Raw genomic sequence first — 23,137 nt, forward strand, 5'->3', positions numbered from 1 at the left:
TTAATTTAGTCTTTTATACTGTAAATACATTTAACATTAACTATATATAGATTTTTCTTTTTTATTATACCTATATATGAGGGATTTTCTTTTTGATCTTCACGGAATTTTCTTATTTTATCTCTAAATATCTTTTCTAAAATAAAATAATTATGTTATTAGTATTACCTTTATGATCGTTTAAATTTAACCGTTTTTCTATTAAAAAATTACTTACAAAACAAATAAATATGTATTTTAATTAAATTTTAAAATTTATTTATATTTCATTTTATAATTATAATAATAACAATTAATTTTATTATTGTTTTACTAATATTTATAATTTAAATAGTACATTTTATAAAAAGAAAAATACTCGAATACAGGATTTTAAAGATGAAATTGATCATTCAAGTAATTATATTTTATATGCTCAAAACTTGTTGGTTGATACTTATTTTTGAATTAATGTTGTAAAGAAACCCAGCAATTATTGATTGCGGCTTAATTGCAGTTCTAATTTTGTTTAGTTATGCGATAATTCAATATTAGTGTCATTTCTACTATTTGAAATTTCTAGAAAAATTATTATACTCTACCAAAAATTTAATAAAACTTATTAAATTTTAAAAATATTTGTCTAAATCAATATCATATCGAAATAAATAATGAAAGAAATATATAATATCTTCGTATCACTAAAATTAAGTTGAATAAAAATAAATGTTAGAGATTTGAGCTGAATAAAAAAAATATGTATTGGAAAAATTATCAACTTTCTCTCATAGCGTATACTACATTGATATTAGTACAATTGAAATACATGTTATTGTAAACTAGAAGTTTATAAATCAAAATAAATTTTTTATTTGACATTATCAGTTGGGTCATCCTAGATCTATTATGATGCAAAAAAAGTTGAAGAACTCATGTGTATACCCACTTAAGAGTCAAAAACTTCTTCAGTCCAATGATTTCTCATGTACTGCATGTTTACGAAAGAAAGTTGATAATGAGAACATCACTAAAAAGATTAGAAATGATTCAATCTCCTTTTAGAACAAATACATGGTGATATTTGTGGTTCAATACACTCATCATGTAGATGATTCAGATATTTCATGGTTTTAATTGATGCATAAACTAAATGACACATATTTGTTTATTATTAAATTACAACCAGACATTTGCAAAATTATTAGCATAGTTAATCAAGTTAAAACCTCACTTTCCAGATTATCTGATTAAGAAAATTCGTCTTGATAATGCTGGTGAATTTATATCTCATGCTTTTCATGAGTATTGTATATCAATTGAAATTAAAGTTGAGCATTTAGTAGCATATGTTCATACTCAAAATGGACTTGCAAAGTTATTAAGAAAATGCCTAAACCTTGTTGCAAGATCATTACTTATGAGAGCTATTTTTCCAATGGCTACTTGGGGATATGCAATTTTACATGTTGCAGTATTGATTCACATCAAGCGAACAAGTTATCACAAATACTCTACTTTGTAATTGATTTTTTATTAGTAACCTAATATTTCTCCCATTTAATAATATTTAGGTGTACTATATATATTCTATTTTTTCCACCAAAAGGGACTATGATGGGTCTTCAAAGACAATTGAAAATATATGTTGGATATGATTCTCCATCGATAATAAAATATATTGAACTATTAACAAGAGACTTATTTACAATTCACTTTGTCATCTGTCATTTTTATGAATAAGTTTTTCCAACATTAGGGGAAGAAAGAAAACAATTGGAAAAAAATATTGGTTGGAATGAATTATCATTATCTTGTATTGATCATCGCATAAAAGAATGTCAATTAGAAGTTCAAAGGATAGTTTATTTACAAAAATTAGTCATCAATTACCAAATGTTATTACTTACAAAAAAATGGCAATTAAATCATTTATATCAATTGTTAATGCTCCAAATAGAATTGATATTAATTCATAACACGCTTGAAGCATGGTAAGCCGGATGGTTCCAAAGACACGCTTGAAGCGTGGTACACCTATTGGTTCTAAAGATAAAAACTTTCGAATGAGAAAATGAACTAAAATGCAAGATGACCTAATCGAAAATGTGGAAATCTCAAAAGATTTATTTGGCATAATTAATTACTCAATTCTAGGAAATTGTTGTTTATGATAAAATGTCAATAAATTATGCCATGAATAAGATAATATGAAACCAAAATGAAGTCAACATTGACAATAATTTTGCATTTAATATAGCGATGAATGTTATGAGTGTCAATGAGGATTGAGAACCAATGATTATTAAAGATTGTCAACAAGGAAATCATTGTCCAAAATGAAAAGATGCAATAGAAGCATAAGTAGATTTGTTTGTCAAACAAAAGGTTTTTGGACATGTAGTTCGCACACTTGAGGATGTAAAATCCGTTGAGTATATATGAATTTTTGCATACAAACATTGTCATAATTGTTGTTTATGCAGATGACATATACATTGTTGAAACTCCTAATGAGCTCACAAAGACAATTGATTGCTTAAATAAATAATTTAAGATGAATGATCTTCGAATGACAATGTTTTGTTTAAGATTAGAAATTGAATATTTAAATAAAGGTATTTTTGTACATCAAAAAGTTTATATAACGAAGGTGCTTAAAAGGTTATAAATGGACAAGCCACATCCATTATGCACTCCAATGGTTTTGAAGGTCGTTAGATGTTGATAAAAACTCTTTTAGACTTCAAGGAAATGATAAAAAACTTCTTGGTTCATAAGTTTCATATTTGAGTGTTATAGGAGCATCAATGTATCTTACTAATTATACTTGATCTGATATTGCATGTGCTTTAAATTTGTTAAGATATACTTCTTCACATATAATAAGATATTAGATTGAGTAAAACATATATATTCGTTACCTTAAGGGTACTACAAATATAGATTTATTTTATTTAAATGATTCAAAATTAGATCTAATGAGTTATGCAAATGCACGTTATTTATCACATTCTCACAATGTCAGAATGGTCAATCACAAGCATGATATTTATTCACATTCACATGTGGTAGCACAATGACTTCATGGTTATTTATGAAACAAACCATAACATCAATGTCCTTAAATCATGCAGAATTTTAGCACTATATGAGGTAAGTCGTGAATGTGTTTGATTAAAATGTGTAATCAACACGTACGAAAAACTTGTGGTCTATCATCGGAAGAAAATGGAATCAACAACCATGTATTGAGACAATAATGTATTATTCAATTGAAAGGGTGATATAGAGATCCAAAAGATTAATTCATGTGAAAAATTGACTGATCTATTTACAAAGTCTTTACAAAAAAGAACTTTTCGGCAATGGGTTTACAATATTGAATTTCACCATCTTAATGATGTGAGTTCACATGAGAAAAAAAATACAGGACATGTAATGAACAATATTGTATTAAATAATACATGGTGTTGTACTCCTTTTCCTTCACTATGTTTTTATCTCTGATTTTTTTTAGTAAGGTTTTAACTTTGTTATCAATGGACACCCAACAAGGGAAGTGTTATATACTAATGATCGGTTATTGATTTGATACAATACTCCTATGTTTGATATGATCGATTGATGTACTCCAATTATCTATATTAATTATAGGATTAAGTATGTTTTTAGTCCCTGAACTTTGATCCAAAATTGGAATTTGTCCCTGTTTGAAACTTCAATATATTTTGATTCCTAAACTTTAAAAGTTAATGAATATAATCCTTTTAACTCAATTACGTTAACTTTTTTTGACTTGTCGAACGCTTTTCATACTAATGTCGAACATATTTCTCAGTAGATATTGAACCAAGAATGTGTCAAACAATGTAAAAAACTTCAATATTAATATGAAAAGCGTTTGACAAGTCAAAAAAGGTTAACATAATTGGGTTAAAAGGACTATATTCATTCATTTCTAAAGTTTAGGGACCAAAATGTATCGAAGTTTCAGACAAAGGCGAATTTCAATTTTGAGTCAAAGTTCGATGACTAAAATCATACTTAACCCTTAATTATATCACTCCTATATTTGATATGATCGATTGATTGATGTAATACAATTACTCATATTAATCACTTTGTATTATGTTTAAATATTTATGTGATCTGTATTTTGTACTGTTACATTTTTTTTTCTATAAAAATATAACTTTTCCAGTAAGACATATCAAAAAATTATTATTTTTAGGTTAAAATACTCCGTTGGTCCTCGTTTTTGTTGCAAAATCTCAATTTGGTCCTCGTATTTTTATTAGTCTCAATTAGGTCCTCATTTTTGTAAATTAGTATCAATTAGGTCCTTTCTGTTAGTAGATAACTAACACCGTTAAGTAGGTGCCACGTGTCAGCTCCTCATTTTTTTGAATTTTTTGAATTTTTTTGAATTTTTGAATTTTTTTTTAATTTTTTTAAAAATATTTATGCCACATGTCACTTCTGTAGTGTGCCACGTGTCAATCTAATATGTTGACACGTGTCAAATTAATATATGAATCTCAATTTGGTTCTCATATTTGTTAAATTGATTTGATTTAAGTCCCAATTTTTTTAAAAAAATTTCAATTTTAGGCACTCCAAATTTAGACCAAATTTTACTTTTATATAATGTTATGATTATTTTTATTAAAATTGATATTTTTATTAAATATTTTAATAATATTAATTATATTTAATATTAAAATTTTAAATATATTTATTTTAATTTTTTATAAAATTATTTTAAAATTTTACATTTGAATTTATAAAATTGTTATTTTTAAGCCAACTCTAAAATATTGTTGATATTGAATGTTATACAAATATTTCTAATATAAATTTATTAATCTATATATTTATAATTTTAAAATAAAATTTAAATAAAGTTTAATGTAAAATATAAATTTAAATAAATTAAATGTTGTTAAAAATATGTAATAGAAATATCACTTGTAATAAAAGTATCATCATTACATTTATAAAAAAATTAAATTTGTTCTAAATTTGGAGCACATGAAATTAAAATTATTTTAAAAAAATTTGGGACTGAAATCAAATCAAATTAACAAATATGAGGACCAAATTGAGATTCATACAATAATTTGACACGTGTCACCATATTAGATTGACACGTGGCACACTACAAACTTGACACGTGGCATAAATATTTTTTTTTAGAAATTTAAAAAAAAATTAAAAATAAAGTTAAAAAAAAATTCAAAAAATTCAAAAAATTCAAAAAAACGAGAAGCTGACACGTGGCACCTACTTAACGGTGTTAGTTCTCTACTAACGGAAAGAACCTAATTGATACTAATTTACAAAAATGAGGACCTAATTGAGACTAATAAAAATATGATGACCAAATTGAGATTTTGCTACAAAAACAAGGACCAACGAAGTATTTTAACTTTTTTTTATAATACTTTTAAAATTAAAATCATTATTTTATCAAAATTTATCGTTGTTTTTTCAAAATTGATATTTTTATTTGATTTTTGAAATTTAAATATTTTTTAATTAAAATAATTATTAATAATAAAATTATTAAAATATTTATATTATTTTTATAACTATAATAACTATATATTATCTTAAAAAGAATAAGTACACATGTGCACATGTATTTTCATTAGTATATACAAAGAAAACTTACCTTTTTTGTATTTATATCTGTTTTTCATTTTTATCCTTTGAATATTTAAAAAAACTTATTATTTTTAAATATTTTATTTTATTATTTAAGTAACCGTTTATTTATTTTTTTAATTTAACAGGTTTTTAAACATAATTATCATTATTTAATTAAAAAGTTATCTACAAAATAAATAAAAATCATTTACAATAATTTTATAAAAATGATTTATATTTAATTTTACAATCATCATATTATATAATAATAATAAATTTTATTATTTTTATTATCATAAAATGAACATATGTGACATGTGTTTTCACACTATAATAAAGTTTAGATTAATAGTAAATGGAGTGCATACAAAATTAATTTCTTTTAAAACATATTTTGATGTATTTTGGTTTCAAGAATGGTAATGGTTGATTTAACATTTTTCTTTACTATGATTTGAAGTAATTTTCAATGTATGAATAATAATATTCCTATTTTATATGAATAATAATATAAGCTGGTGATAGTCTAAAAGTTGAAGTTAGAATTTAAAAATATTTACTTAGCAAAAGAGAAAAGATAGTAACTAATATAGGGCATTGCAGCATGAGAGCACAATTGAATCACCGAATCAATCATCGTCGTCATCAATCACATCACGACGCATGATTTTGGTTCTGTTCTGCTCCAAAACTGAATCCCCATCTCGAAGAAAATAATCCCTCGCTTGGATCTTGCAACACCGCAAGAGGGATCCATGATACTCCTGCAGTCTCATTCAAGATTCCTGCTCCAGACCTTGTTGAATCGGACCCAAAAGTACGTTCTTTCTTCTTCTCTTCGCTTACACTTGCTGGGTTAAACATGCTCCTTTTCTTTTCTATAGCCGCAAATCATTAGAGTCTGATACATAGAGGTTAAGGACGCAGAGGGTGAATATTTATATAAACATACACGACCTCCTTATTGGAAAGCACTTAATGTTCGCGGAGTCTCAGTAATAAGTGATTGCGGGTTTTATTTTTTGTTAGATGTGTAAGCATTCATCAGTGTTTAAGTTTTGTGCAAAAAGGGTGCTTGTCAGAGTGGTTCAAGGCATGTTGGACATATGACTGATATATTCATGAATGGTGACCCTTCACCCAATGGGTAATGCTTTCGGGAGAGTTGAAAATCGATATCTTTGGATTGATGATGCCTATTACTGTAAATGCACCATTTTCTTCTGGAAATTTGGTTTATATAGGTTAAGGTTTTTAGTTGGGCGTTTTAGCTTCATAACGAGTGTGCATGAGTTACTTTATCTTATCAGTTTTCTGTTGTATTAGTAAATACTATTCGTATTATCCTATAATAATGGTTTTGCCATACAACTGTTAAGCGTAAGATTGAAGGTATCCTAATCTATTTTGTTGAAATGTTGGAGTATGGAATGGAATGTGTTTTGTGTTGATGGAGTTTTATTCTGTGCTACTTATAACGTTCTTTTCCTTTGTCTAATTTCTATTTAGTTTGCTATTTTTTTAAGGCTGGAAAGATTCTGCCGGGTCGTGTTCCTCTTTGACTTGAAAATATGTGGTAGCAATTTCACTCTTTAGCTAACCAGATATATTAACCGGGTGATTTCTGGGTGATGGATTGGAATTTTAGTGGCTTTGGATTGTCTAGTGAGGGAGGATGATGTAGTAAATGAGAAGCTGACCAAGTGAGCTATTTTTCTAATGTTTTTGAAGAGATTCTATCTGTGAAAGAGATTAATTAAAGAACAAATTATTGAATAAGGAGGGTTAGAAGGGTGATTGAAATCCTGGTTTCTTTTATAGGTTTGCCATTGGAAGAAGAACACCAAGTTTCATCAATGAGTTGGGGTTAGATACCTGGAGAGTTGTGCGAGAAGTGAAATCTAAGTTTAATTTCTTGAGTATCACTAACATCTATGAACTTTTCTACCTAGAAGCAATGCCTTCTATAAATTTATGTTCTCTTCCTAGAAATGGGAATGTTAAGTTGGGTCTGTTTCCACACTGGAAATGATAGGTGAAATTGACATGAAATTGGTCAGGATAACTTGGACTTTATGGAGACATACAAGGAAGGCCCCTTACGTACTTTATAGAATTGGTTCAGAGTGAGAAAAAAAGAAATAGGCTATAAAGAAAAATCTGAATTGAATGAATGAATTAAGCATTCTCAGATTATTTGGCAGAATCTGAATTCTCCCAATAACAACAATATACAGTTCCTACCCCTGCCTTTTATTTCCTCCCTCTAATCTAACTGTTGCAACTGTATTATGTTAGCCAGTTCCCTTTGAGTTTTAACCCCCTACTACTCTCTTATTTCTCGTAGCGTACACCTTACTGATCAGGTCCAAGGCATCAATCTTGGGATGAAGATTTGAAGGAACACCAAAAAACTCAGAATGTAATTGCAGCAAATACCAAGTATGATCCGAGATTTGGAGAGAAACAATGTTACCCACTTTTGAGAATAAGAATGGCTAATATAGGACCTACTTTAGAAGTTTGAGGGTGCAAACCCTCAACAAAACAGTTGTAATTGTGCAGTTGAATACTTAACAAGTAAGGGAAATTTGAGTGGATGAGAGGGAAACGAAGCTTAGTGAGATTTTTTTTTTCCCTTTTCAATAAATATAGTACTCATGATTAATTAGATGACGCATCACAGCAATGGCAACCACCCAAAAAATTTCTTTGGAAATTTCATATGGCACAAAAGTGCTTTGGTGTTTTTATGTTGTATCTATTTTTCTTTTGATGAAGGCTACGATGGGAGAGTATAACATGTCTCCCACCATAAGCGTTTAATACCCAACCTGTTATCTCATTTAAAGGTGTGGTTGTGATATTTTCATTTATTTATTTATTTTACTTTTTTCTTTTTGTCCCTGTCATTTATTTATTTATTTTACTTTTTTCTTTTTGTTCCTGTCATTCCCATTATATCTCTTTCTTTTTTCTCTTGCTTCCCCTATTCTTCATTCCTTCTAAAATCCCATCTGATGCTTAACCTTTCATGCCACAATAAGCTTCATTAGCAGCATAAGCTTCCATTACTGTACCATTATTTTGCACATTTGTCTTGATAAAAAGGTCCTGACGGAAACCAACTTGCACAATTAAAGTGCAAGCTTTGTGGATGTGAGCTTGTTGTATCTCCAACTCTAACAATCAAAACCATCAATAGATGCATTGAGATTGACACGTTTTGGAAGGTTTGCCATCAAGTGAAACCTGTGAAATAGAGCAAACACAAGGGAACAGTGGGTTTTGTAAGTTGTTGTGAGTGTTCAAATGCCACTCATTGTCCACATTCTCCATGAGGCTGTGACGGTGGTGGAATGTGACATTGTAGAGGTTGTGGGTGCCATTGGCATGCTGTTTTGGTTGAGAAGAAGAGAGAAAAGAGATGTGGGGGAAGAGGAGAAGAAGTAGGGAAGAAAGAGAAGATTTAAAAAGGGGGGGGGGGGGGGTAAGAGGAAATAGGGGAGAAAAAGGAGTATAGGAAAATAAAAGAAGAAATCACAACCATTGATTTCTAAATGAGATAAGCTTATGAGTATAAAATGTTTTCTCTTGGTGGGAGGCATGCTGCACTCACACCCTATCCATTGTTTTTCCTTTTAGCAATCTCATATTGTTTATGGATACAAAGACATAAAGACTAGTGAGACTACCTTGCTAAGACAAGAAAGTGGAGAATGGAATCCTTTATTGTTATTTCTTTGTAAAACATGAAATAACAGATTTAAATTCTGTTGGAATTTCAGCACAAAAGGTAGGAAAGATTGAAAATTTAGTTTAAAAAAAATTGAATTTGGGAATGATATGTTAAAAAATGGGTCTAGTAAGAATTGATTTTGTCTGTATGGTAAGTGGAATCACTTTTTATGCCTAGAATCAATTTTACTCTTCGAACAATGAAATAATGTCACTTTTCTCAAAATAATTAATTCCACTAAACGAAAACTTGATTCTTTTTCACTGCAAAAATTGACTTAGTCAAAACACACTTGATTACTGTGGTCTGGGCACTTTCTTGGTGCAAATTTGGTTCCTCCTTCTAGCATATAGGTTTGGAGTCAAGGAGATCCAGTAGGGACTCTGGTTCCAAAAATTCCATGTAATGAAGTGTAGCTACTTCCCTACTTCAATGTAAAAAAACTAGATGGTAATTGGCAAAGCTTTTTAACATTTTCTATTGTTACATTTATGTGAAGTGTGTAATTGTTGACTTCGATTTCATCTAATTATACAATTTGTGGTAATATACACTTTCAGCTAAACAAACCACAATTGAACTGCAGTTCTCGCAGCTAGGTCTATTGTTTCCCTTCCTCATGCTAATTCGCAATCAACAAATTGTTGTGAAATGTTAACTTCAACTTTAACGATCTACACAGTTTTAATGTTGATCACTTTTTTCAGTCTTGAAAAAGGAGTTGAACTGGATCACCACTGGGTCGAGTTTGATGATGTTCGATATCATATTCAGGTAACATTTTTTATGGAGATAATTGTCAGGAAAATGTATCGATTATTACCTTTGATTCTTTAACACGTATGGTTAAATTTAGCCCTATACAGTTTTTATTAAATTTAAGTAGTTTTGACAGCTTTAGATTGCACATTAACCAAGCAACTGTGATTGTAGGTGTCAATGAAGAATCCTCATCTTTTGCTGCTATCGGTTTCACTGCCTACTCCTTCTTCAGAAACTATTTTTGTCCGTGGGCTTCCTTTTGGAGCCATTGAAGCAATAAAAGCTGCATATGGTAATCTTGTGCAAATTCTTGATCCTCCAAGGGATGGCTATAACCTCACATTAAAATTTAATCTGGCAAAGCTTCCAGCAAATCCAGGTGCGAAGAGTTTCTGTATAAAAATGTCATCTCAACTTTCGATCCTCCTTTCTAGGAGGAGTCTTTCCTCATAAGCTGAATTTGTAAAGCTACTGTTGTTCTATGCATTAGAACAATTGACGAGTGTCAAATTTTCATTAGACTAGTACGTTATTTTGACTCTTTTTTAGCTTTAGAAATTTATCTGTCTTAATTATATGTGTGTATTTATATATATTAATTAGTGTATAATTGAACCACTTAGTTGTTTTAATTTAAAAGTTGGATGTGGGCAGTTGTATGAATGAATAGGGTTACTTAGTTCATATGGGAATTTTCATGTATCATATATGCTTTGGGTTATCTATATTCTAAATATTTGTGTTTCTCCTTTTGGTTCATCTTGTTAACTACAACAAAGAGAGAGACATTGAGCTGAAGCTATGTGTTTCCGAGATAGCATAGATACTTTGTTTATATTGAGGAAAATGAATTACTTGAAAGGATTAATCTAAAGGAAAACATATTCTTATTCAATTGATTGATTTGAAACAATATATCAACCTCTATATATAGAGATCTCTAACCCTAAAGTAATAATGACAAAGAGATCTCTATAATCTTCTAACGGTATCTAAGTATCTAACAACTTCTAGTAGTACACTTAATATTCTACTAACTACACTCTCCCTCAAGTTGGTGAAGGATATCAATAATTCCTAGCTTGCATGTGAGATCATGAAATCACTCGGTGGGAAGACCTTTTGTAATTAGTATTGTTAAGAAGTGGATTTTAGGTTTAAATCAACCCCACAAAACCAACTTTTAAGGTGAGGTTTGCACCCACATATATAGTGTAAATTGACCCTTATCTCGTGGGACTTTCAACGCAACTCCCTCATGTCAAGATATGTACATCTCGTGCGTGGGACTATATATTAATGGGTAGTCTCATAGCGGTCCAATTGTGGGTGGGACAATATGCCCAACAAACAACAAATTTTGCTTGGATAGATTCTAACTCATGGTTATGATACCATGTTAAAAAGTAGACTTTAAGCCTTACTCAACCCAACAAAACCAACTTGGAAGGTGAGGTTTGCACCTACATATATTCTATAAATTGACCCTTATCTCTAGTCAATGTGGGACTTCCAACGAGTATACATTTCCATTTTTATTTTTTTATTCCTCTTGAATAATAATCCCTTTTGTGGACATGTCTTCAGATATTGAAGGATTCTATTCACAACTTGTAAATGCCTCTCCCTTAGATCATGCATGAATTGACTAACTACATCCACAACATAGGCTATATCAGGTCTGGTGTGAGCAAATAAATGAGCTTCCCAACAAGTCTTTGATATGGGCTTTTGTTCACATTAGAACTGCCTACATCACTCCCAATTCTATAGTTTTGTTCTATAGGAGCTCCAGTGGTCTTGCAATCAATCTTACTTGTTTCTTTGAGAAGATCAAGAAAATACATTTTTTGGGAGATAAAGATGTCTGCCTGCTTATCTTTGAGTAAGCTACTTCTATCCCAAGGAAGTACTTCAATTTTTCTAGATTCTTCATTTCAAGCTGAGCAGCAAGCTTTCTTGTTTAAGATTTGTTTCTCATGTTCATCATCTCCTGTAACAATAATCTCCTCAACATAGACCAAAAGTAGTGTAAGTTTACCTTCTGGGAAATGCTTGATGAATAGGGTATGCTCACTTTGACTCTATTGATACCCCATGGAAACCATAACTTGAGTGATTCTACCAAACCAAGTCATCGGGTGACTGCCTGAGTCCGTACAAGCCTTTCTTCAATCTACATACTTTATTTCCTTCTTGAATAGACCTTAAACCTAGAGGAAGTTTCCTGTATACTTCTTCCTCTAAATGTCCATACAAGAAAGCATTTTTCATATCAAAATGTTGTGATTCCCAATCAAAATAAGTTGCTAATGAGAGAATGATTCTAACAGTATTCATCTTTGTCAATGGAAGCAAACGTTTCCTCATAATCAACACCATAAGACTAAGTATACTTTTAATCTAACTTAACCTCAAAATTAGTTTGGAAGGTGACTTGCATCCACCTATACACTATAATTTCACCATGTCTCTAGTTGATATAAGATCTCGAACAACACCTATGATGAGTGGTGTACCCGTAGGGAAAATACAAATTAAGGTTCCCTTCTCATTAGGTTCTTGATACCTTTTTTCAGTGCAATATTATTGAAAAATTGACATGGAGGACTTTAGTGTTGGACTTCTGCCTGTGTTACAACGTGGCAGTGCCGAATCGGGATTCGCATGGTGGTTCGTAGCAGCCATGTTGAGCGTTGCAGATTGGCAGTTCGGAGCTATCATGGTGGAAGTGGAAATTGTAAACCTCACCCAACCCACAACCTCCTCTGGTTCATGCACTCCATGCTACTGCTGCTTCCTCTCATTCCAGCACTGCCGACCCACTTCAGCACTTTCAGTGTACCGCCATGACCATCCTACTACAGCACTGTTGATGTTGCCACGTTGTCTTTCTACTGCAACCACCTCTAGTCCTCTATTATTTTCTCTTTTTATTTATATTTTCTTTCAATTTCCTCTTCATTTAGTGCTATCTCCCTCTCTAACTTCTTTTTTTCTTTTCCCACTCAAGAATATTCTCTGAATATCTTAAACATTTGATCATTTTTTCCCGCAACCCTAGTCTGGAACTTAAATTTGATGGTATTTTGATTTGATTTTATTGTTATTTAAATTTCTAACCATGATATTATTATTAATTATATGGTTGTTTTTCATTGTTTAGCATTGCAATTATATTTCTACATTCTTTAGTTATATATATATATGTATGGTACTTCTTTTGTCCACTATGCTTTCACTATAACCCATCGTGGCTTCTGATATTCTTTCTGATATTCTTTCGTAGAGGATTTTTGGGGCTGCCGATATTTTCCATTATTTGGTATCGATAACATTAATTAAGAGAGATAGAAACAAGAGTATAGGATAGGAAGGATGAATTTGGCGTGTAATGTACACTCTTGAGTATTCTTATTTATGACAAAGAAGAGGTATAGTAATAAGGAATAAATCAATAATTACTTCTGAGAAATATTTTCTAAGATATCTCCTTATTGATGTAATCAAATCACATCATGTTTCCTTATTTAATGTAATGAATTCATATTTTTAACAGTTTGGGCTTTGGTACTTAGTAGAAGTAATTATAATAATGCTAATGTTGTAGTTTCCAAGGCTACATAAGTGTTTTTCTCCCCAAATGTATGGTGATTGTTCAGAATTAGTTAATCATCACTTAATGAAATTGGTCAGCTTATGCAAATTTTCCTGTTATATTAAGAAAGATAATTCTGGTTTATTGAAGAAGAGAAAAAGGAATTTTGATTAAATTATTTGGTTGTTGATGTTGTCTTACAATGTTGCCGTTGAACTTGTGCAGATCAAAAACATGCTTTTATGGTAAAAGTTGCATCAATAAGAGAGGTCGTCCTTGGTGCACCACTGAGAGTAATTTTACAACATCTTGCTGCAAGGACTGTTGCGCCGGACCTGGATCCACCGGTTGCCCTTGTTCATCGGCCTAATGAGTGTTTCTTTCTTTTTCCTCAGGTGTGATAATAGTAGCAACTTTGTGTTACTAAAGCTCTTGTTGGTTCTTGAAATATTTCATTTTCACTTTTCTTCCTACATTAAGAATTAGTTCCATAACCATGCTATATTTAGGATTAACTTTTAGGCATAAATGTTGTTTCCTCAACATTCTTGCCAGGCTAAATGCATGCTACGTGTGCTTAGAAGGAAAAAAATACATACTAAGGAAAAAATGAGGCTGTTACTGAAAGCAGTGCTATCAATACCAGATAGCAGTGTATACTGATTGACTTCAAAAGTGCCATTGTGGGAGAACTACTGTTATGGAATTTTTATTTTGAATGTTATTTAATATATACATATAAATTGTCCAAAAATGATAAACAATACTCAATTTATGACATTCATAAATAACAATAAAATGTCATCTGTGTCTTCAACAAAGATACAAGTTAACATCAATAAAAGGCAAATATAGGTTCGTAGATACGAATCTTAATCATCATCTTCTAAATCTAAAATCAAGTTGAATTTGAGTGATGGATTTTCTCTAATTGTGAGAATTTCCTTTGGTTTTGGAGCAAAGAACTAAATATCATCTTATGAAGGCAACATGTGGTGAACCAACTCTCAGGACCTATAATCAAACTTAATATGCTTCCCTATAAAAATTAAAAAACACATTTAATAAACTTGAACTTTGAAGGCAATTCACATTTGACTTGAAATACTAGGGAAACAAGTGATTTCATTCGTTGAATTACATTTGGTAAACGGCATGTTAAATATTGAAATATTTACACCAATTATGATCCTAATAAAGGAAAGAAAAATCAGATCATATCCTAAAAAGGATAAAATCTTATTTGGAAAAACCCAAGCCTCACATTGACTAGAGACAAAGTCAAAATAGTGTATATAAGTGAGGGATAACATTCACCTCACAAGCCAGATTTATGGAATTAAGTTAAACTTAAATCTAATTTTTAAGATGGTAAAAACTGTTAAAATAAATAGTCTTAGATATAATTATGGTAAAGGTGTTGTGTGCTTTGTGCTGTACCTAATTCCTAGATATATCTTTTCAAATTCTCTAATCTTCCCTCTTATACATTGTATAAGATGTATCCAAAGTTATTATAAATGATAAGAGAGGGAAATTCACTCTCAAATTCATTCTAATTCCTTTATATTTTTCTCAAGTTGGTATTAGAGTGAGTCGACCCTGCTTTGCTTGTCTCTGTCAAAGGAATCGTCATCTGGTCACTGTATGTGGCTTCTGCTGGCATAAATCATCGTTTGTCGCCAAAGTTTCATTCTCCGATGCTTGGGTCCGATGCGTAAGGAAGCCCCAAGGGTTGAGCCTTTGAATTCCGTTCAATGTGGCGTCACTTGTCGTCCACTATTGCTGCTGCCCTAGGCACATGTGTCTCATGCGCTTCCTTCTAGTGGTTAGAATCTTTTCAGATCCACACTGTTTGACTTGTCGAGCACTGTGAGCCCTTTTTTCGCCCTTTGTTCTTAGTTCCAGGACCATTTGGTGAGGATTCTAGTTTTGATCACAATTTCTCTCACTTGAAACCCTAGGTTTCTCTCTCTTGAAACCCTAGGTTGCCTTTTGTTTTTCTTTGTTGCATTATTGATTGTGTCCTTGCCTTTTACGTTGTTCAACATGTTTTCAAGGACTATCTCATCTTTTTGCAAAACTCCTTGCATGACTTCTGAAAAATTAATGGAAAAAACTATCAATCTTAGTATTCTTCAGTTGAGTTGGCCAAGGTTTCCATGTTCATTTAGAAGATGGGAGTTTGATACCTCCAAATCAAATTCAACCATGGAAGAAAACTTATTTTTAGCTTTGTGCTCTACTTTAACAATTACTAGAGCCCAACATATTGAGCACTGGTGCATTCAAAACATGTATTCCTTTTGGAAAAAGACCCGTAATATTTTTGCAAATGATATCCAAAGCTTCTACGATTTGGCTTATTAATTGGCCTCTCTTAAGTACTCTAATAATGAATGACATGATGTCTTTTGGTGAAGCTCAATTGATGGTTGAGGAATTGAAGATGTTCTTGGAAGTTGACTCATTAGATGGGATAAAAAAGTTTACAAATAAAATTTTAACTTATTAACAAGTTCCTTCTATGGAAAACTTGACAATATGACTCATACGTGTTCCAACTCTTAAGAATATAAATATTCAAGAATTTGTTGAGTATTCTATCATGATTTCTGCTCGTGGAAAAGGAAGTCGTAGCACTAGAGGAGGCATGGTGATAGAGGATGTTCTTAATGCACATAGTGTAACCAATGGGCCACATCCAACTTCCAAGAGAATTGTTACTCTTGACATGGCTTTCTTGACAAGACAACCAATGTTTCCAAATCTGGAGGTTCTAAACCAAAATTCTCTAATGAAGAATACCATGAATATTTAAGGTTGAAATCCAACAACATAGCCTAGTCATCCACTACTCTCAGTTTGTCAACAACTTGCATTTAAAATCAAAATCTATAGATAATTGATTTAGAACCATCTAGTCATATTTCTGGTGATATCTCCTTGTCCTCTTCTCTCTCCTTTCCTAAAACATCTCATTTCATGATCCTAACCAACGAATCTAAAGTTGCTTCCCAAGGAATTAGTCAAGTTTTTCTTTCTCCCTCTTTAAACTTAAAATCTGTTTTTTTTTTGTGCTTGTCCCTTTAGTCTCATCTCTTTAAGTCAGTTAACTAAATCATTAAATTGCTTAGTAACATTTGATTCCAACTCCTTTGTTATACATGAAAGTGGTATGGGTTGGATGATTGGCAAAGTGCATGAATCTAAAGGCTATACTACCTTGGTACTAGTTCATCTATATCTTGTGTTGCATATTCAACTCCTAAAAGGCCAGATGAATGCTTAGGCCATCCTCATTTGTAAAAATTAAAGATGGTTCTTGAACTTAATAGTCTCCAAATTTTGGAATGTGAATCATTTCGATTAGTAAAACATGTCAGGTCTTCTTTTCTTAAACATTTTGAATCTAGATGTGACTTTGCTTTTTCTATCATCGAGTTTAACATTTGGGGGTCAAGCTTTGTGTCATCTTTTGGTTTTAGATATTTTGTTAATTTCATTGACGAGTTTTCTTGATGTACTTGGATTTATCTAGTGAAAGATCGTTATGAAATCAAAAATCAGTTTGGGAAGGTAATCTTACAAAGGCATAGTGCTAAATAATATTTTTCCTCTAATTTTTCTAAACTCTTAAGCTCACATGAAATTTTGCATCACTCTACTTGTCCTTATTTACCTCAGCAAAATGGTAAAGCTGAAAGAAAAAATAAACACTTGGTTAAAATTGCTCGTACCTTATTGCTTGGTGCAAATGTGCTTGTTCATTATTGGGGTGATGCTATCCTAACTACATGTTTTCTTAGTAACATAATAAGATCTTCTTCACTTGAAAATAAAGTTCCCTACTCCATTCCATTTCCAAAAGATCCCCTTTTTCGTATTTCTCCAAGTGTTTTCGGTAGTGTATGTTTTATCGTCATTTTCCCCAAGGACGTATCTATCTCATTGTGTATGTGGTTGATATTGTTATCATAGGTAGTGATAAGAAGGGTATTGGACAACTAAAGCAATATCATGGTCAAAAGTTTCAAACAAAAGATCATGGACACTTGAGGTATTTCTTTGGCATAAAAGTGCCACAATCCTAGAATGGTTTTCATATCTCAAAGAAAGTATGCTCTTGACATTCTAGAAGAAACATGGTGATAAATAATAAGCTTATGGGCACACCTATGATTCAAGTGTCAAACTTGTTCCTAACCAAGGACAACTATATTTTGATCCTTGGCAATATAGTGGGTTAGTTAGTAATCTATATTAGCTCACCATTACTTGCTCTGACATCACATTTGTAGTGGTTGTAGTAAATCAATTTTTAAGTTCTACTTGTCAAGACTATTAGGATGCAACCATACAAATCCTAAGAAGGCTCCTAGAAAAGGCCTCATTTATGGAAATAAGGGAAATACTCAATTGATGAGTATTTTGACGCATACTAGGCAGCGTCACCAAGTGATAGACATTCCACTTCAAGGTATGGTGTTCTTGTTGGAGTAAATTTAATATTGTGGAAAAGTAAGAAACATAGTATTGTGGTAAGATCAAGTGCAAAAGCATAATATAGGGCAATAACATTAGTCACTTGTGAGCTCACATGGGTTAAACAATTCCTTAAAGAGCTTAAATTTGAAGAAAGTACCCAAATGCACCTTGTATTTGACAACCAGACAACATTACATGTTGTCTATAATCTTATTTTTCATGAAAGGACCAAATATATTGAATTGGATTGTCATTTCATAAGAGAAAGACTGGAGTTTGGAGACATCACCACTAGCTTCGTCAACAGTGAGATCGATAATATTTGCAGTAAGCTAGGCACAAACAACTTCTATGCTTCTGTTTGAGGGGAGGTCTCATTATTATAAAAATAAGGAGCTGATTCTATATAATCAAAGAATATCTAGATTATAAATGTTATATTAGGAACATTTTTATTATTCCCGTATCATATCTTTTTTATTCTAACATTGAAATTTTCTATATTTATTGTATTAATTCCTTTTTCGCAATAAAAATGCCGTCTTAGAAAGGGTCAACTCCATGTTTTTCTCTCACCTAGAGTTTAACATTCGGGAATCATCCTAAAGAACCAACTTTAAGAAGAGCAAAATAAGCAACCAATGACCCAAACTCTATTCCTAGCAATCTGGTTCGGTAGGTGACCCATTTAAATCATGACTAAATATAATTTTTCCTATGGATCTTGAAATCTAGAATCATGTTATGGTTTTTCAAACATAACAAGCATTAAGAGTATAAATAAATCACTAACATAGATGAGTGGAGAAAATCGTGTGTGTATGTGTATAATACATTAGAGTTTTGGTTTGAGTTAATTTCATCGCAACAAAAGTAGATTAATCATTCTTAGAAGGGAGAATAAAAGAGTCTCCAATGGTTGCTTCCCAACCTCTAAACAGTCTTCTTCTGTCTCTTTGTATCTCTCAGAGCTTGGCTTCCATGCCCATGAATGCTATTTATGTGTTGCTGTTCCAATATGGGGGAGTTGACTAGTTTTATAATTTCATTAAGAGGATTGTAAATTGCTGAGTGAATCTTCAAAAGTCCATTTGCTGAGTGAAATGGGATTCACTTAGAGGTTTATGCTCCAAAGGAAACAATCTTCTCCACTTCATTTTACTGATTGAATTTGGATTCGCTTAGCGCCTTTGTTACTTCAAGTTTCAGGATCTCTCTGTTATGAATTCAATTGGTGAATTAAGATTTGCTCAAAGAATTTACGATTGCACATATTCTTGAATTAACATCTACCTGGCTTGGCTTCTATCTGAATTAAAAATTAAAAGGGATCAAAATATTAATAACTACATTCCTTAATTAAACTCAATCAATTACCAAAGCTTTCTAATAAATGGGGTAAAACAAAGTTTAGACGTTACAAATTTCATTGAATTGCCATCAAATTATGACCAATTAAAAGGGTAAAATAGGCAACAATAGTGTTTTTTTTTGTGTTTTGTGCAAATATGCAATGGGAATAAAGAAAATGATAAAATAAAAAAATAATTATTTTAATTTGAAAATGGAAAAATCAGTTGATGAAACTTTTTTTCTTTTCAGGCTGACAAGGTGACTGTGGTGTATCCTATGAGATTCAACGATTCAATAGACATTGTTCTTGCAACTTCATTCCTGCAGGTATGGTTTCTTTGCTGTCGCACATCAAAGGTCATAGGGATTAATGAGAGCAGGGAGAGAGATAAAAGTCTCTTTTCGTTGCATTTTGCAAACCATTCTTGTGTTGTGCTTTGCTACTCTTTCGGATGATTTGATGGTTTCAATTTTCAAGATTTGTTTGTAATTTAGGAATTTGTCGAAGCCAGGCGTACAGCAGGACTTCATAATACCCCTCCTTGTTCGTGGTCTGTTACTCCTCCGCTGGAAATAAAAGGAGTTCCTTCTGATGCATTATCTGCAAATGCAGGATTTGTGACATTTGGTTAGTGTCAGAATCAAAATGTATATATATGTGTGTGATTTTTTTTCTATTGCTAACATCACTTCAATATCTTCGACTCTGCAGTTATTTATCCCCGTCATGTTGAAGGTCATAAGTTGGATCGTACAGTGTGGAATCTGTCAACTTTTCATGCCTACGTTAGCTATCATGTTAAGGTGTGAATTTCTTCAAACCAAATATTTCAGTTGCATAGATATGTATTCATTATTGTTATGACAATGTACATGCTGATCTTAATTTGTTATCATGAAGATATTACCATCTTTTGCATGAACTATTATTGTTATGCATTATTTATTTTGGGATTTAAACTATCATCTTTTTCACTTAAGGAATGATAGTTTGAAATGATAAGCAAATATTTTACCCTATGAAAGATTTAGATATGAAGGATTTTATTTGATCTTAAATAAAACCAAAAAATATTTTGTTGTTCTATAAAAATACTTTGCACTTAATTTAACTTATTTAAAGTGTAACTTTTATTTAGAAACAGAGAGGGACATTGGTGGAAATTGTTGGAGAGAGTATATGGTTTAATATTAGATTCGATCACTTCCATTGTAAGTGGGGTATTATAAAGTTATGGAAGAGTTAGAGAAACTTAAGCTTACTATTATCTACTTGTCTGGCCAGTAATTTTTATTTTACACAAAAGCTGCATAAATGATGTTTGATCCTGATCTACATTATGCATATTTGTGACAGTGCTCGGAAGGATTTATGCATACACGTATGCGGCGTCGTGTGGAGTCATTGATTCAGGTACCCTTACATTTTTATTTACTTATTGAAGTTAACTTTGTTGTGATTACTAAAAATCTTTTAGTGCTTCAGTTTTGTTTGACATTGCAGTAAAATATGTTTGATTATAAAATGTAATATTGTGGATACTGGATATTACATAATGGTTAGGTATGTGCTTCATTGAAAAGCTTTTTTTGATCAGGGAATGTTCCCTGTTTTTTCATATTTTGTTCTATCATCAGCTTCTGGTTGTTGCAAAGGAACGCACTTAATTTGGAAGATTTAATTGGCATCCTAGGGCCCAACTAAAATACCACACGCTATATTTTATCCATTGAAAAATTTGTACAGTTGAAGTGAACTTCTGCTGCATTGGCATATGTGTTGGTGGTCATTTTCCCTCAAATGATGTGTGGAGTTTCACTGCACTTGTTCTGTAGGCTCTGGATCGTGCCAAACCAGACGCTGAGAATTCAAAGAAAACTTCATTCAACAGATCGTTCAAACGGCTGGTTAGTATGTGCATTCATGTGATGGTTTTTAACCAAATTTTATTTTATTTATGTTTTATAATTAAACTTATGTATGAAAATTTTTACTGGCTTATAGGGTCTTAAAGATTCAAGTACCAACTGATTTTCGTAAAGGAGAAGTTTGGCGAGGAAGATGTTTGGCTTCTGCCCTGTATTGAACTATACAATGGCCAACCAAGGAATCAATTTTGCATGTTTGCAGAATGTTCCAGATGCTTATACTCGAAGATTGATTCTCCTTCTGAACCCTTCACGCTCGGTATTCAAGGGCTTGCTGGTCTATTTCTGCAAATTGCTCCAGGAGCTTGTAATTTATTCGTGGAAAAGAATAGGATACAAATACAAGAGAAACGACCAAACAAATTAGTTATTAAAATGTATAATTGTTTATCATCTGAATGCACTGTACTATATATCTGTATTTGGGGACACGCATCAAAATATCTTTCTTTTTGAGGCATTCATCAAATTTTCCTTTCATTGTAAAGTATCTATGATTTGTTGATACAAGTTTAAAGTTGTGAATGAGGTGACATGGATAAACTATTTTAACGTATAAAGGGTTTTGAATAAAATCATGTATGCTCTGTGGATTGTAATTCAAATCACCCATTAGTTCCTCAATCTCTAAGAAATCTGTCCTCTGTTTTCAGAACTATTTACCGTAGTTGACTTGAGCTGAAAAGATTTGTCAAACCTCAAAGTAATTAGCAATATTTAATTAAGACCATGAAATCAGCAACTAAACCTTATTCAGTGTTAAGGAGTTATCGTGCAACATCCTACAAGAGCAACAAACACAATAGAGATATAAAATGTTCACCACCACAAGATGGGATTATAAGTTTTGTGAAAATTAAAAAGTCTACCTCTAATGCTTATCATCTCTTTTGAAATTGAGAATCCCAAAAGTTAAAAAATAAAAAAGGTAAAAGCGTTATTGAACGTAGAATCATGTGAGAATGATGAATGGGTGAGAGAAGAAAATGGAAAAACCATTATGCAGAATATACATATGCGGTAGAAGGTGACAAAAACAAGGCTAGTAAAAAAAGCGAGTGTACAAGGAGATTTCAATGAAATTCAAATGTGACTTCTAAATAACACAAACTTCAAGTAAAAAAGAGAAATAGAGTGAATTTTGAAATTCTAAAATTTTTTAAATATGCTCACTTTGCTACACCAGCATAGAAGTTGCTAAAGTGTTAATGGAGGAGAAAATGTTTTGAGAGGAGGAACATCATCATTAGACCTAGAGTCAAATGCGAATGATGAATTGGTGAGAAAGAACTTGAAAAAAAAAAAAATCCTTGTAGAGAATATACTTATGCTAGAAGGTGAAAATGTGATAAAAACAAGGGTAGCAAATAAATAAAAATGAGTAAACAAAATGTTTTTGCTCTGCATGTGAGTTTTTATTATAGAAGTTTGGATTCAAATTTTTTGGGTTAGTTTCTTAAATAATATCTTCCGTGCCTTTATAAATTTCTTGAACCACCTTTCATTAATTTTGAAATGTACTTTCACAATATATTTTTCACATTCAGAAATTGACAATTACTTTCTGCGCCCCATCAAATTTCTTATCACGTCAATTTTTTATCCACACCTCATAGTACAAGAAAAATACTCAAATACCC

The 23,137-nt window shown here is 31.5% G+C and overlaps 1 protein-coding gene across 1 annotated transcript; it reads left to right on the forward strand.

The window, feature by feature from the left end:
- The first annotated feature begins 6,185 nt into the window (after window positions 1-6,185).
- DIS2 (Arp2/3 complex, 34 kD subunit p34-Arc) lies at window positions 6,186-21,977 on the forward strand. The gene is made up of 10 exons (XM_028059622.2): window positions 6,186-6,445; window positions 10,075-10,141; window positions 10,301-10,508; window positions 13,953-14,122; window positions 19,818-19,895; window positions 20,064-20,196; window positions 20,281-20,372; window positions 20,926-20,982; window positions 21,405-21,476; window positions 21,574-21,977. The coding sequence occupies exons 1-10, from the start codon at window positions 6,384-6,386 to the stop codon at window positions 21,598-21,600; spliced, it is 966 nt and encodes a 321-aa protein (XP_027915423.1). The 5' UTR covers window positions 6,186-6,383; the 3' UTR covers window positions 21,601-21,977.
- Window positions 21,978-23,137: the final 1,160 nt, after the last annotated feature.

The sequence above is a fragment of the Vigna unguiculata genome, chromosome 3 (genome assembly GCF_037176805.1).
Source record: "Vigna unguiculata cultivar grain cowpea cultivar isolate G323 ecotype 2 chromosome 3, ASM3717680v1, whole genome shotgun sequence".
Taxonomy (NCBI): Eukaryota; Viridiplantae; Streptophyta; class Magnoliopsida; order Fabales; family Fabaceae; genus Vigna; species Vigna unguiculata.